At 40.4% G+C, this 16,206-nt stretch overlaps 1 protein-coding gene across 3 annotated transcripts in view; it reads right to left on the reverse strand.

The window, feature by feature from the left end:
- LOC117419859 (sodium- and chloride-dependent GABA transporter 2-like) overlaps positions 1–16,206 on the reverse strand; it is a 127,376-nt gene that overhangs the window by 40,791 nt on the left and 70,379 nt on the right. For all 3 annotated transcript variants that reach the window (XM_058986477.1, XM_058986478.1, XM_058986479.1), the window contains 2 exons: positions 6,404–6,536; positions 931–1,065 (listed from right to left, as the gene is read on the reverse strand). In XM_058986477.1, coding sequence (XP_058842460.1) covers positions 931–1,065; positions 6,404–6,536 — 268 coding nt within the window. The remainder of the gene's footprint in view (positions 1–930; positions 1,066–6,403; positions 6,537–16,206) is intronic.

Genomic DNA, 16,206 nt, shown 5'->3' on the forward strand with positions numbered 1-16,206 from the left:
TTTTCTGCGCAATCCAAAAACAGTGCCAAGGCTGTGTTTTCCGCCATCTTGAAAGTTCTCTCTTCATAACACACTGTTCAATACAAGCTAACTTACGCCATGTAACGCCACGGCAGAGTGCTCTGCCTATTGAACATAGCCCTGGCTTCTATTGGGGAATGAGCTGAGACCTGAAGATTGTAATTAATCTTTCTCTTTAATAAACAGCACTTTAAAACACAAGCATGATTGCAGCGTCCTGATTAGCACAATTAGTGTGTTATATCCCAAAACAGTAATCAGTCATCTGTTGGCCTACTGGATATTTTCAGAATTATATACACTAGTTGACTAGTGGAACAGCAAAGTGACAGTAGACTCCACCGGTTTCAGATGGTTAGCAGTGTAGTTGCGGTTGCAAACCATCAACAGATAAAACACGAAACAGACATTTGCATATAGAAACCCTAGTAACTTTTAGTAGAAAATGAATAGATTGTGTTTGTAATTTTCCAATGGGCCAGGCTATTTACTCAATTTCTTTCTGGAAGAAAAAAAAACACCAACTACAATTCTAAAGCAAGCAAGAAACAACTGAATTCTGCTTACATCTAATTTACCTGAGTTGGCATATTTCAGGTTTGGTTTTCTTTATGAAATAAATTGTTCAACTGACATTGGAGTAAAGAGCTTTGAGAATACCCTAATGTGTTTAAGGTTCCAGTAATTAAACATCAGCAATCCCTTGAAAAAATAATACTTTAGGGGTTATATCCTAGAGACCAAACGTGTAAAGCAAATTATGTTAGCTATAGATCCGCTAAGCTCTAAAGCTTTACCCAGCAGACCACACTGTAACCCAGTACTTATGTTATGATTGGTTATCTTACACGCTCCCCCTCCCCAGTGGATGATGATGATAATAACGTTATGAAAGTTCCCTTCTCATACCTGGGGGTCTGCCAGCCGGCTGAGGTCTGGGTACAGGTAGAACTTGATTCCTTCAGCTGCCCCCGGCAGAGTCACCCCTCGGATCATCAGGATCACCAGCATAACGTAGGGAAACGTAGCGGTGAAGTACACCACCTAGAGGATGGAAAGGGGATGGCACATTTATACTGCGGTAACAGAGGTTTCAAAATGTTATTTTTATACATGACTAACTTGTAGTCAAAGGAGTGGAAAGAGTTTAAAATCCATCTTATTGACATCAGCAACATTATCACTGTTTTTGTTGTGATGATGATCATTTGGCTCTTCTCTTTTCAGCATTCTGCATGTAGATTAATCAAAGTCTATAGATTAAAATTTTAAATGGCTGCTTCCTGATAAATAACAACTTCCTGTTTTGTAGGTCACATGGGCTGATTGGCAACCACTGGTACATACATTCTATATCTATATCTATATATATATATATATATATATATATATATATATAGATAGATAGATAGATAGATAGATAGATAGATAGATAGATAGATATACAGAACTGTTTACAAACGACTCAACGGAGTATGGAAAGATGCATGCTGGGAATAACAAGAAGAGACAGGAAAAGGAAGGAATAGATAAGAGCGCAAACAAAAGTATGGCAGTGTGGGTCGGACATCTAGCAAGAAGAACAGACCATCGCTGGACCAAGGAGATACTAGACTGGATCCCAAGAGATATAAAGCGACCAAGAAGAAGACCTCCTGGAAAGTTGGCAAGATGAAATTAGGAAACACACTGGAGCAATGTGGATGAGGGACGCAGCAGACAGGCTTTTGTGGAAGAATCTTGGGGAGGCCTTCATCCAGCAGTGGATTGAAAAAGGCTGAAGATGATGAAGACATGGAGTGAACGTCTGTCTGTCCCCACTACCATTACCTTGAATATGCCTCCCCAATGCTAGTCAATGAAGTAATACTAAAAGAACCCTTCAACAACAAACATTTTGACTAGAAATCTTTTTCAAAGTCAAATAAAATATGCCAACATTTTAGAAAATGAATCTCACGTTGATTAACATTAGTCTTGGTATTTCAATTACAGCACAGATTACCAATTATGTTATTATTCAGCACAAATCCTAGCCAAACCATGTAAATATACCCTGAACCATTTAGTTATACTGTTAAATGTATAATGACACAGTATCCTTCTAAATTAGCACAATCAGAAGGACTCATACACGTTACTATCCAAAGCGTTACATGAGTAAAGCAGTCGAGCCGTATAACCTCGGGAATGATTCCACTTGCAGACCTGTCTCTCTCTTATTTGCCGGGACTCTCCCGTTTTTTTGGACACTTCTCCTGTACAGATTTTCTCCCGTATTTTGCTAAAAACTCTACTGTTAAACCCCTTTAATCAGCAAACCTTTAATTTCTGCAGGTCTGTGGTTACTGCCATCCCTGCCTGTACCTAGCAGGGTTTAGGGTCCAGGGGAGCCCTGTGATCAGCATTCAGTGCATTCAGTGATCGAGGCAAACTAACATACTTGACCATCTACAATGGCTGCATGTGGAATAAGCCCTCCCGGTAAAAAGAATTACAATAAAAAAGTATATTGTGCAGCACCAAACTCAGCCTTCAGGTTTATTGTGTGATGAAAGTAACAACACCAACTGTGTATGTTTTGCTGTCGTGCCGAATCAACTACAGTGGACCTGACAATATTGGCTGCTGCCAAATCAGCCGCCTACAACTACAGCACAATAAGAACAACAGAGGCCAGGAGAGAATTTGATTGTGAAGCATGTCATGGTTGTTTTCTGTTTGCTATTTTTTCCTTTTTAAAAGCAATTACAAGGAGCACCATATGGCAGTCTATGATTCTACCAAGTAATAAAGTGGAATAGTTGTATGCCTTTGTCTTATGTAGATATTCACTTTAATTCAGACCACTAAGATTTAAAGGGTACATAAAGACCTTTTTATTTTATTGTGTTATATGTTCCCATGTGTTGCTACAACTGTTTACGTAAGGTGTGTGTAGTGTTTTATTTATTTATTTATTTTACATTTTGACCTCTTTTTTAAACTTTTAAATTGCATTCCCTGCCTCAAGATGGCTTCCTATGTACCTGCATGGACCTTTCAGAACTACATTTCCCATCATCCTCCTGCTCACATATGTAACTGAGATGGATTTACCAGTGAGCAGGAGGATGATAGAAAATGTAGTTCTGAGAGTTTGTTGGGGGTTCTAGCAAGAAGCTTGTTTCCTTCTTCTTGTATCCAAAAACACCAAACATGTATCCACTATGATTACTGAATGGCTTTCACAACATGAACCAGGTGATATCATCGATATCATGTCAAGCATTCATCCACTTGAATACTGGATGGTTTTCAGAACGTGAACCAGGTGATATCATTTTTTGTATTTGGCTCCTGAATGTAGTCAGTTACTTGTACTGATGGCTGTTTTGAGTCATTTTCATCAATTACAAATACAAATGAAAGACCTGAACCTACACACATATTCTCCACAGATGTGACTTTTGTGTAGAAGCTGATAAAAAAATCTTCAAATCTTACCCTTTTACCCATAAAACCAAGATTACCTATGTTACAATGCTACAGAAAAGCACTGTAGACTAGCATTATGAGGGACACCAAAGGAAGACATTTAACAAATACAGTAATTACATTTAACCACCCTCTGAGATAAAAAGTAAATAAAAGCAAGCATGATTAGTAGAATGCTCCAGTTATATCTACACCTCCACCCGACCTTGCCGCTCTGCCTGCACTAGAAGACTGGCTGTACCTCTGCTACGCTCCCCTGCCTCCAGAGCTCGCTCCTTCTCCACCCTCGCCCCGCAGTGGTGGAACGAACTTTCTATGGATGTGATGACTGCCCAGTCCCTGACCACCTTCCAGCGCTTCCTCAAGACTCACCTCTTCAGACAACACCTGTGAAACTCAACTCTTCCCTTCTGGACAATATAGCACTCTGCCTTTAATGCACTTTAACTTGCACTTATCTGCTCCTTATTTTACTGTATTTAATCTTGCACTTAACCCAATCTGTAGTATCTTGTATTTCACTTGCACTCATATCTAACCCTGATGTAGCTATCCACACTGTTACCTGCTCTTGAACTGCCCCGATATCAAATCGTACTGTGTTTTGTATTTGCTCTTATTAGGAGTGAAGTCATTGTATTTTGTATCTTGCTCTGAATTGTACTGTAATTCTTGATATGTATTTTTTGTATACAACTGTAAGTCGCCCTGAGTAAGGGCATCTGCTAAGAAATAAATAATAATAATAATAATAATAATAATAATAATAATAATAATAATAATAATAATAATAATAATAATAATAATAATAAATATCTGCTGTAAACCAGGATGGCCACGATATAGTATGTAAAATTAGAGCGTTTCTGTAATATTATTCTAAAACCTTACAATGTCTTTGCAAACCCTTTTTTTAATGCAATGCAATTCATACATTCATAGTATGGTTTGTATGATGCATCTGGAATATTAGCATAGCCCCTCTTTAATTACAGTAAAATGACAGCCACTGCGTGGCACTTTGAAGTTTGTAAGCCCATGTCAAAACAAAAAAGGAGTTTTATTCAGGAATAATAGCCCCACTATCATAGCATGCCACCTTTTATTTTTGTTGTAAACATAGTCATTGAAATCCAGATTCACGTCAGATTTCACATGACCTGTCTGAAAAAAAATATTTAACTTGAGGTGTATGTAAAACCAAATAAGGGCTAATTAAACTGATCCAAAAATAATGAAAGAGCAGCTTGAAATCCAATGAAAATGTGTGTTTTACATGTACTCTCATGTTTATTCTGAGTTGTGTTCTGGGTTCTGGTGCTCCCATATTGAGTGATGTGTCTCTAAATCAGCATTGACCTGGCCCGGAGAATCCTAAAGGCTGGGATTGAACAGACTTCTTCTTTCCATTAAAATCATGTGGCAATGTGACCTTTGAACTAACCAGCACCATCTACTCTACTTACTAACAGTGTTGAACAGTTGAATTTAGCTGTATCTTTAGCTGTATATTTGTGCAAGAATGTAGGAATGCTGTGGGTCATTTCATAGACAGCATGTGGATATTGAAATGTGTCAAAGTGTAACATCTCAGTTGGCAGTCCCCAGCACTAGCTATGAAGTGAGACCCTGACACTGATCCACATGACCCCCAAGTCATGAACTCCGACTGGGCATTTCTCAGTTCCAAAGAGTCCCAGAAATGACCTTTGACACACAAGATTTGGGTTTTCACTCTAATCAACATCAACAATAAGGTGCTGTTTGGTAGGAGTTATTTCAGAGAAGTCTTTTGGGATAGCTTTTCTGAATCTGATCTTCTCATTGATAGAGCAAATGCAAGTAACACATCCTTTGCTTCCCCCCTTGAAGTGGAGGGAGCACAATGAAAAGAGAACCTTTTACACTTGAATGTCCAGCTGCACAGACAGCTGGACCCTGTTTAACAAGTATTTGACCCTTATGAAATGTAAACTATTGTTAGAATGGAATCACTTTCGCTTACACCAACGTATTTATTTTTTAAGTTAGAAACAGAACTATTTCATTACAATTCAATAATTTACGGTTAGTGCATTGTACTATACTTCCCTGTATGAAAACCTTTCACTAATTCACTGTTTTCCTTATTTTAAATGCAGATATATTGAGCAAGCACTGTACACAAAGATATTGATATTTTAGTATTACTACTGTGCATATCTTATCATAGTTACTGATTTAATCCAATTTAGTTAAAAAATACTTCAGTACAAATAGGAATATCTGTTAATATCTGTTCTCTGTTAAATGTGTTTGTTTTCAGGGCCCTTTTTAATGATTCAAACAAACAGTGTTTAGCTCCACCATAAACTGAATAGACCAAGCAGTTATTTTTTCCACATGTTAATACATGGACATTACAAACAATTAGAAACATCTGCTATAACACTGTATGATTGAATTCAGCAACGGGTCAGCATTCCTAAGTGATTACCCCCTCTTGTCCTTTCAGGGATATTGGAGGTGGAATTCTGCTCCAATGCTTTCGAATCAGCTCCGTGAAACATCAGTAATTTGTGAAGCTGATAGTAGATACTCCATCAGCTACTATCAGCCCCTGGCAAAGCTTGTCAGATTAGCTCTCTTGCCACACGTGATGGAAATAGCATATGTAACACACATTTGTATAACCAAATCAGTTTACTGAAACTTGTAAACCTAAGAACATAAGAGAAATTATGAACGAAAGGAGACCACTTGGCACATCTATATTCATTTGGTTCCTGACAGCTTATTGCTGTGTGCTACATGCTGCTAGTGCATCCAGTTTCTGGTCATACACCTGCACAGTTATTCTATGGTTCCATGTTAAAAGCAGACTGCATGGTACAGTAGAATGCTGGTAGCAATAGGGCAAGCTCACCTTGCCAGTGGACTTGACTCCTTTCCATATGCAGAAATAGCACATGACCCAGGCCAACAAGAGACAGAGCGCCAGGTCCCAGTGTAATATGCCAATGTGGTCAATGCCTGAAGAAATCCTCAGCACCCGTTTCCTACAAACCAAAGAAAATTGAAAAAAGTGAGCCATGTGTTAGGGTTAACAGACAGATACACTCAGTGTAAAGTAGAGTACTGAGCCACACTATTCTTTACAATCGTGGTACATGTATTTCTTTTTTTATCTCGGTGTAATGGTAGTATAATGACTTTCACTGAATTGTCATAAGCAAGTGTAAATGAATGCACAAAAATGTTCCAGCATGCCTCTGGCTTCTCTGTATGCCACTGCTATTGTGGTTTATTTTCTTTTGCACAAAACCAGCCACCGATCCAGAATACGCAAGCTTAAAAGGCACCAGTCAGATGCACAGCGCCATCTACAAACTGTCATGCCTGGAGGTGTCAGCAGAAAGTTAATATATACGGTATACGGAACATTTCGTTAGACCACCTAAAATGCCACTGCAGCAACTTGAAGAACAACAAAGAAGGCCTTCTAAAAATCAGTTACAGTATTTACTAGGGGCAGCAGTGTGGAGTAGTGGTTAGGGCTCTGGACTCTTGACCAGAGGGTTGTGGGTTCAATCCCAGGTGGGGGGGACACTGCTGCTGTACCCTTGAGCAAGGTACTTTACCTAGATTGCTCCAGTAAAAACCCAACTGTATAAATGGGGAATTGTATGTAAAAAATAATGTGATATCTTGTAACAATTGTAAGTCGCCCTGGATAAGGGCGTCTGCTAATAAATAAATAATAATAATAATAATAATAACTAGGGGTGGGCACCAATATCGCTATTTTGATATGGTATCGATATCGTTCGATAATAATTTCGTGGGATCCAAAAAAATTCATGTACGCTCGCAGAGACATACTTTTTATTGGTAATACTGCTGAAAATACAAACGCAGTATAATCAAGTTTATTTTATATTAAGATACAACAAACCCTGTGCATACCAATCATTGTCAGTCTCGTGGGCAAACACCACACACACATTTATTATTTATCCATTTCATTACATTGACTAGCATTTAGGTACCAAACGCTATTTGCATGCTGCATTAAGCACTATTGGCATTATTCTGAGATACACGCATGCGTCAGCGGCTCATTGCATTTTGTCTCTGTGATTACTTACGCTATTATTAATGTATTTTTAAAATGTGAACTTTCAGTATTATAAATGAGACGTACTTTTAAAACATTACAACATCTCAAAATAATGCAAAATTCAGCATGACACCGTACTTTCAGAGGTGCCCTGAGTCAGCATTCATACGCACCAGCTTAGGATTCAATTGCTAGAAAATGAACAAGTCTGCGCACTGAAGTATTGAAATATTTCGGTTTTGAGGTGGCTGATGATGGAATAGTGATACAATATAACAAAACCTTGTTTTTCTCCATGGATATTGTGAAGCAAAGCACCACTAAGCTAAAAGTAAGTTATTGCCGTTCTTATGTAAATATCTGTTTAACGTCTATATATAAGAACATAAGAACATAAGAAAGTTTACAAACGAGAGGAGGCCATTCAGACCATCTTGCTCGTTTGGTTGTTAGTAGCTTATTGATCCCAGAATCTCATCAAGCAGCTTCTTGAAGGATCCAAGGGTGTCAGCTTCAACAACATTACTGGGGAGTTGGTTCCAGACCCTCACAATTCTCTATGTAAAAATGTGCCTCCTATTTTCTGTTTTGAATGCCCCTTTATCTAATCTTTATTTGTGACCCCTGGTCCTTGTTTCTTTTTTCAGGTCAAAAAAGTCCCCTGGGTCAACATTGTCTATACCTTTTAGGATTTTGAATGTTTTAATCAGATCACCGCAAAGTCTTCTTTGTTCAAGACTGAATAGCTTCAATTCTTTTAGCCTGTCTGCATACGACATGCCTTTTAAACCCGGAATAATTCTGGTTGATCTTATTTGAACTCTTTCTAGAGCAGCAATATCCTTTTTGTAACAAGGTGACCAGAACTGAACACAATATTCTAGGTGAGGTCTTACTAATGCATTGTAGAGTTTTAACATTACTTCCCTTGATTTAAATTCAACACTTCTCACAATATATCCGAGCATCTTGTTGGCCTTTTTTATAGCTTCCCCACATTGTCTAGATGAAGACATTTCTGAGTCAACATAAACTCCTAAGTCTTTTTCATAGTTCCCTTCTTCAATTTCAGTATCTCCCATGTGATATTTATAATGCACATTTTTATTGCCCGAATGCAATACTTTACACTTTTCTCTATTAAATGTCATTTGCCACGTGTCTGCCCAGTTCTGAATGCTGTCTAGATAATTTTGAATGACCTTTGCTGCTACAACAGTGTTTGCCACTCCTCCTATTTTTGTGTCGTCTGCAAATTTAACAAGTTTGCTTGCTATACCAGAATCTAAATCATTAATGTAGATTAGGAATATATGTATATATGTTTCATATTGCAATTGTGTTATTATATTGCTGTGTTTTGGAAGACTTCAATATTATCGATATCGAAATACATGCACAATATCGATATACAATTTTCATATTGTTGCCCACCCCTACTTTTTCGTTTGTCAGGGAAGCTGGGACCGTTACAGTTTTCAAGTCAAGACTAAAAACACACTTTTATAAAATGGCTTTCTTATCTTAGTGGGTTTTAATTTAACTTTAAAATTGCTGCTTTTGTATTATTATTATTATTATTATTATTATTATTATTATTATTATTATTATTATTATTATTATTATTATTATTATTATGTGTATGTTGTTAATTAAATCTGTTATTTAAATGGTCTGATTGTGGCAGTTGTATGTGTGACAAGCTATACAAATGTATTGTGGTTTGTTCTTTTTATTTGCTATGTACTCTACAGTGCTTTGTAATAATTTTGTATAAAAAGCGCTACAGTATATAAATGCAATAAATAAATAAATAGTATTTATCGTTCTAATATGGCCCTGTAGCAGGGCGGTAGTAAGCCCTGCTATTTAAATATATTTCTTTATTTAAGAACGGGGTTTCCCCCTCTGCCCCTGTGCAGATTATTGTTTTATGATTTAGTTATTGTTTTTAAATGACGGTGAAAGTCGTGTCTTTTTGGTGTATGATTTATTTGTATTTATTATTATCGTTGTGTTAATGACGGCGTGCGCCGTGTTTGTTATTGTTTTGTTTATTTTTAAAACGCGTTCTGGCAGAGGCGAGATTGGTGCTCGTCCTCTGCCAGGAATAATTTAAAAACCTCGTGCAGAAGGTGGCCATCTCCCGAGTTAACTGAGTGATTGATTTGGGTGTTAGAGTGGAGAGAGCGAGCGAGAGGAGTGAGAGAAAAACGAAACTAAAACTAAATACAGGATCAGTGAAGGCTACAGCCCAGCCTGGTCTGTATTGTTTAATGTTTGTGTTTGTGATTTTGTTTTGTTTGGCTGTTTTGTTTTGCTCTGTGAGCAAGTGTTTTTGTTTAAATATTTATTTTATTTTTGTATTTAAATAAAACGGCGGCGCCTTTAACTACAGTACTACTGGTGTCAGTATTTTTCTCGTCCCTGCTTCTGTCTGACGTCACCGCCGAGCAACCCTGTCACAGGCCCTTAATTTTAAGGTACTGGTAAACTTTTACGATAAGCATTTGCTATCTCCCAGTTTTAAAACTTAGCTATGGTTCACAACATAACACAGTGGAATGATCACTACATTATGTAGTATTAATTGCAGGACAGTATTGCCACGTGTGAAAACTTTAACAATAAAGCCAAAACAAAAATGCTTTAATTTGCTTCTAAATAATTTCAAACTGGTTAATAGACTAGCAAGCAGTGACAAATCAGCTCAGTTTAATACTTTGCAGAAGTAATTTTCATTTGTCTTATTTATGGACTTATTTATGGACACGGTGGGTGTCTTCAATAATAGTCGTATCTACAACTAGGGACGGGACAGTCCCTAAATGTAAAGATCTTTACCTCCACAACAGAATTTGTCCTGTATTCCTAGACACAGTGCAATCTTACATTTTAGCGCCACAGTCAAACCATAACATATCTGAGTGTTCCGTATTTTCGGTTTTTATCTTAACAATTTTTTACTGGGCATTTTTCTGAGTTCAATTTACATATACAAAATATACAGGATCGTTTGTGTTAACGTGATTCACCTGCAGTAAGCGATGGATGGTATAAACACCCACGCAATAACCTGACATTCAAAATGTCCCCCATCAATCACTGTGCGCGGCCTTGTTCCCTTTAAAGTGCGAAATGTAACCATCACCTCATGGGTATTAATCCTTTGATACCGTCTAACCTGAATCGATATTCTAAAGCTGCATGTAGTGCCCGTGATGCAGTCGTGCCCACCCCCAAGGGCATAAAAGAGACTGCAGTCACTCAAAACATCATCATTTTCCTTTTACGGACCTGAGAAAGAGAGATCTACGAACAGATAAGTACACATAGTGTTATATCTGATTGTTCGCTTGTGTCATATCACTTATTGCGATTATTTTACGTGTTTTAGTAAAAATTTACTTCACATGCTGTGCACTCAGCCGTGGTTGTTCGTTAGTCCCTCAGTGGTCTTGTGCTCTGCGCGAAGCCGCCAGCTCTGCTGCCCCTTCCCTGGGATTGAACGCCTTAAGCTGGCTACTGGTGCTCTCTCATAAACTGGTGCCTCTCTTATTCCCAGCACATCTCCACACTGGCACACACTTACCGATTCTCCCTGAGCAACATACGAAGAATCCCACCAGTAGATGCCGCTATCGCATCATTGGGGCAAGCCCCAAAGCTAGCGCTTTTAAATAAAGATGCTACCTGCCCGAATAAGCAGTGCAGGGTTTATGAAATTATACTAAAAAAGGCTTGCTCAGCTGGCGTTTTTGCTGTGCGGCTATATAGTTATAACAGCATCTGGTGGCTTACCAGAGCTGTTTGTTGAAGTCTCTTTCACAGAGTCACAGACGCACATCACAGCAGCTCGGGGAACTGCGGCTGGTTAATAAGAACCTGCTCTGTATTTCAAAATTCAACAGGCAGGCAGTGGGTAGGAACCTGGCTGCTTTAGTAGCTGCAAGACGTCAGCTCTGCACATAGCAGACGGTGACAAGGCACCAATGCTGGATGCTCCCATTACTCCAGGACACACTTTTGGTCCTGCAGTAGATGACATGCTGTAGCGCTCTCATCGGGCGCGGGAGTCTACGAAGGAACTGGTGCGCCTGCTTCCAAAGAGGCTGCCTCCGGTACCTAGACCAGCACCAAACTGGAGACCAAGGTTCCACCAGCCTCAGAGACTGGCACAGCCGGCGCCTGCTAAAGCCAGAGGAGGGTTTCAGAACCGACCCGTGGCTGCTCAAAGGGAGAACTTCAGTAAGTTCTGCTGTCAAGCGCAAATGCAAAAGCCTCCGGCAAAGCAGCAGCCATAGCAATTTGCTGCCACAGGCCCAGGGCCCCTTTTCAGGGAGTCACCTGCAGTACTGGCATCAATGCACCTCGTACACCTGGGTGCTCAATACTGTACAGACCGGATATTCTGTGCAATTTTGGGGCGTGACTACATCGTTAGTCTCAGGAAGTGACAGCCCTGCTGCAGAAGCAGGCTATTTGCACAGTTCATCCTCTTCACTTGGAAGAAGGTTTTTACTCCAGTTACTTCCTGGTGCCCAAACGGGATGGTGGCCTCAGACCAATCCTCTATCTCAGACAGGTCAGCCTATATTTGAGTTGACAGACATTCAAAATGTTAACCATGCAGCAGTTGTTGCAGTCAATAAGGCCAGGCGACTGGTTCACTATGGTTGCTTACTTTCACATCCCGATAAAATCAGGGCACAGGAAGTACCTCAGGTTCGCTTTCCAAGAGACAGCGTATGAGTTTTGGGTTTTACCGTTCGGCCTCTCTTTAGCCCCCCATGTCTTTTCAAAGTGCATGGAAGCTTTTCTCACCCCACTGAGACTCAGGGGCATCAGAGTGCTCAATTACCTGATGAATGGCTCATTTGTGTTCAATCTCCAGTGCAGGCAAGGGCTCCCACGAAGCTCGTCACAGACCACCTGCTTCAGTTGGGTCTGTCAATGAACTAAGCAAAGAGCCAGCTCACACCTTTGCAGACAGCCTCCTATTTAGGATTCCAAGACCATGTTGTCCACTCTGTCAGAGGACAGAGTGCAGAGAATAGCCGCTTGTCTGAAGCTTTTTCAGCCCAACATTAGGTTCACAATAGTGACGTTTCAGCGGCTCCTGGGCTTGATGGCAGCAGCTTTCCAGACCCTTCCTTTGGGTCTTCTGCCCATGCGCCCTCTCCAAGGCTGGTTCAACAGCAGGGTTTTTCAGCTCGCATTGAACCGCGGCTGTCTGCTGACAGTATCTCGGCACTGTCTGCAGGCTCTATCCCGGTGGACACAGCCTGCTCATCTAGACTTGGGTGTAGCGCTGGGCAGCGTTACCAGGAGGAAGGTTATAACCACAGATGTGTCCATCCTCGGCTGGGGCGCCGTGTGGAATGGCAGGAGAGTGCAAGCAGTATGGAGACCCCCATGGCAGGGGGAACTGCAGGAAGTATTTCTAGCCTTGATTTTTTTTTACAGGAGGTTCAGGGCAGATGTGTTTGTCCGGACAGACAACACTATTGTGTTGGCATACATAAACCACCAGGACAGCCTCGGGTCCCGCAGTCTCCACCGGGTTGCCCGCAAGCTGTTGCTTTGGGCGCACTGTTACCTCCTCTCACTGCAGGCAGTACATCTTCCCAGGGTGACGAATTGGGCAGCGGACCTCCTTTCAAGGACAGTCCCCAGTGCCTCAGAGCGGAGGCTTCACCTAGAAGTGGTGAGCCTCATTTGGCAGCTGTTCGGGAGACCACAAGTGGACCTGTTTGCCTCCCAAGAATCAACTCATTGTCCCCTTTGGTTCTCAGTAACAGGAGCCGGGGACCCACTGGCAATAGATGCCTTGGCACACCAGTGACCGAGGCAGCTTCTGTATGCCTTTCCTACACTCGCCATGCTCCCGCTGTGCATAGAAAAGATCAGGGTGTGCCAGGGTGTTATTAGTAGCCCCTCATTGGCCCAGGAGACTGTGGTTTTCAACCCTGATACAGCTCCTGAGAGGCCAGCCGTGGAGTCTACCGAAATGCAGCAACCTGCCCAGTCAGGCGCGGGGGATGTTGTGGCATCCTGACCCATCGAACTTGCAGCTCTGGGTCTGGCCCCTGAACAGCACCATTTGAGCCATCTGGGGCTTTCTAATAGAGTCATCGACACTCTACAGAATGCCAGAGCGCAATCCACGCGTTTTTCAAATGTGGTGCCTGCCTAAGGGGTTAGACCCTACAACCTGTCCCATAGCAGTTATACTGCAATCTTTACAGGACCTATTTGATGAGGGGAAATCCCCCTCTGCATTAAAAGTCTATTTGGCAGCCATTTCGACTTGTCATCATATTAAAATTGATTCAGTCTCGGAGCTCATTTCCTGGCGGGGCAATTTCTAAAGGGTGCTCGCCGGCTACGGCCGTCTATGAAGGACATTGTCCCTCGTTGGAGGCTTAATGTGGTGCTGGAAGAGCTTATGAAGCCTCTTTTTGAGCCCTTGCATTCAGCAGAGGTGAAATATTTATCAATGAAAGCAGAAGCCAGGGCGAAAGTCACACTTTGCACTAATCCTGCTTTTTTGCCAAAAACCATCTCAGCATTCCACATGACAGACGGCGGAGCTTGAGGCTTTTCATCCGCCTCCTTTCCAGTTTGATAGACAGTAGCAGCTCCATACGCTTTGCCCGGTGCGGACACTAGCATATTATATGGACAAGTTGCCCTGTCTACTTGTCTTGGGTTCGTCATGGTAACGTGCAAGGTGGCCTTGGCCGAGCCTTGTAACTTTTCACTTAATCTGCAATATTCCTTGCAACATCTTTTGTATGTCTACCCATGAGGTAATGGTTACATTTCGTACTTGAAAGGGAACATTAGGTTATTATCATAACCCTGGTTCCCTGAATTAGAAATGTAACCATTAACCTTCAAGGTCGCTGTGTCTTATTGCAGCAGTCTTGAGGGAAAAATGATGACGTTTTGAGTGACTGCAGTCTCTTTTATTCCCTCGGAGGCGGGCACGACTACGTGCAGCTTTGGAATATCGAGTCAGGATAGATGGTATCAAAGGATTAATACCCATGAGGTAATGGTTACATTTCTATTTCAGGGAACCAGGGTTATGATAATAACCTAACATTTTCGCTCGTGCGATTTTCCAGAAACCTCGCGCAAACAAGATCTTCAGTTTCATATAAATTGTCTGCATCTGAGTATCGCCAAGTACCGGTAGTTGTTTTGCGAAATAGCTGTTTGAAAAATGTGACCACATACCAGAAATAAAATGTTTATATTCACACACAAATCATTATGGATTGCCTTGTAAATACTGTATTACGAAATTATAACAAAATGTTCAGATCAGCTGAATAACTTTGAAAAGTCTTCATGGTTTCTTAACAGGTGTCATTGTCCATCCATCAACAGTCCAAAGCACCTTTGACCATTGTTCCATAGTCCAGTTTCTGTGTTCTTGTGCATATGTTAGCCTTTTACTCTTGTTCCCCTTTCTTAACAGAGGTATTCTTACTGGAACACATCCTTTAAGTCCTGATTTCAAGAGTGACCTTCGTACTGTTGATCTGATGGACAATGACACCTGTGCCTTCTGCCAGTTTTATTGTCAATTCAACACTTGTCTTCTTTCTATTCTTTAAGGATACTATCTTCAAGTATTGCTCATCCTTGTTAGACAGCTTCCAGTCCTGGGTTTGTCAATTACAGATGATGTTTCTCTGTACTTGTTGATTATGCTTTGGATACCACACCTTAAAAATCAAGTGATGCAAGCTATTTCACTTAATGTTTTTCCTTCTTTATGCAAATCAAAGTTGTTATAATAGTAGAAAACACTAGTGGAGGCTTTGAGTAAATTGTTGATGCTCATAATGCATCAGAGTAGAAAAATGCAACACGTCTAAGACTTTTGCACAGCAGTGTATATTGTGTTAAAAAAAGCGAAAAGCTTGTATGTTTATGAAGTACTTTATAATGTTCACCAGAGTGTTCTGAAAAAAAGGATACCAATTCCAAGATGCTACTGTAAAAAATAGATGTTTAGTGAATTTTTATAGGAAGAGGGTCAACTACAGCCAACAAAACCCTGATACTGGGGGAAAATCCCACAGAAAAACGCTTGGTCCTTAAAGGGTTAAGCAGTGTTGCTTGTGAGTGTGGGTTTTCACATGTCCTTTTTAAAAAAACAAAAATATCGATCCTGCTTATCAGCCTCACGCATTTCTGTACTGATGCACATTCATATGTGTAAGGTGACCACTGAAACCTTTGATCCTGAATCCAGCTTCGTTGACAGGGATGCAAATCGTTTTGAAAATTGGTGCTAAACTGTTTTGAAAGTTTAGCACCAGAGAGCCTACTGGTGCTAAATTATTAAATACTCTAATCAAGCCCCCCTTACAACTTCTCATGCAACATGAACCTTCTCTCCTGTGTATGTGTATAAGTTTGGGTGGGTGATTTGAGTAGTCCAGATCCAATGAGAAACTATCATTATCTATGATTGCTAACAAATAAAATAAATAATAATAATAATAATAATAATAATAATAATAATAATAATAATAATAAAGGAAACATGTATCTAGCTCCACATTTGTACCCCTGATCCTTGACATCCC

This window comes from Acipenser ruthenus, chromosome 14, assembly GCF_902713425.1.
Source record: "Acipenser ruthenus chromosome 14, fAciRut3.2 maternal haplotype, whole genome shotgun sequence".
NCBI classification, from domain to species: Eukaryota; Metazoa; Chordata; class Actinopteri; order Acipenseriformes; family Acipenseridae; genus Acipenser; species Acipenser ruthenus.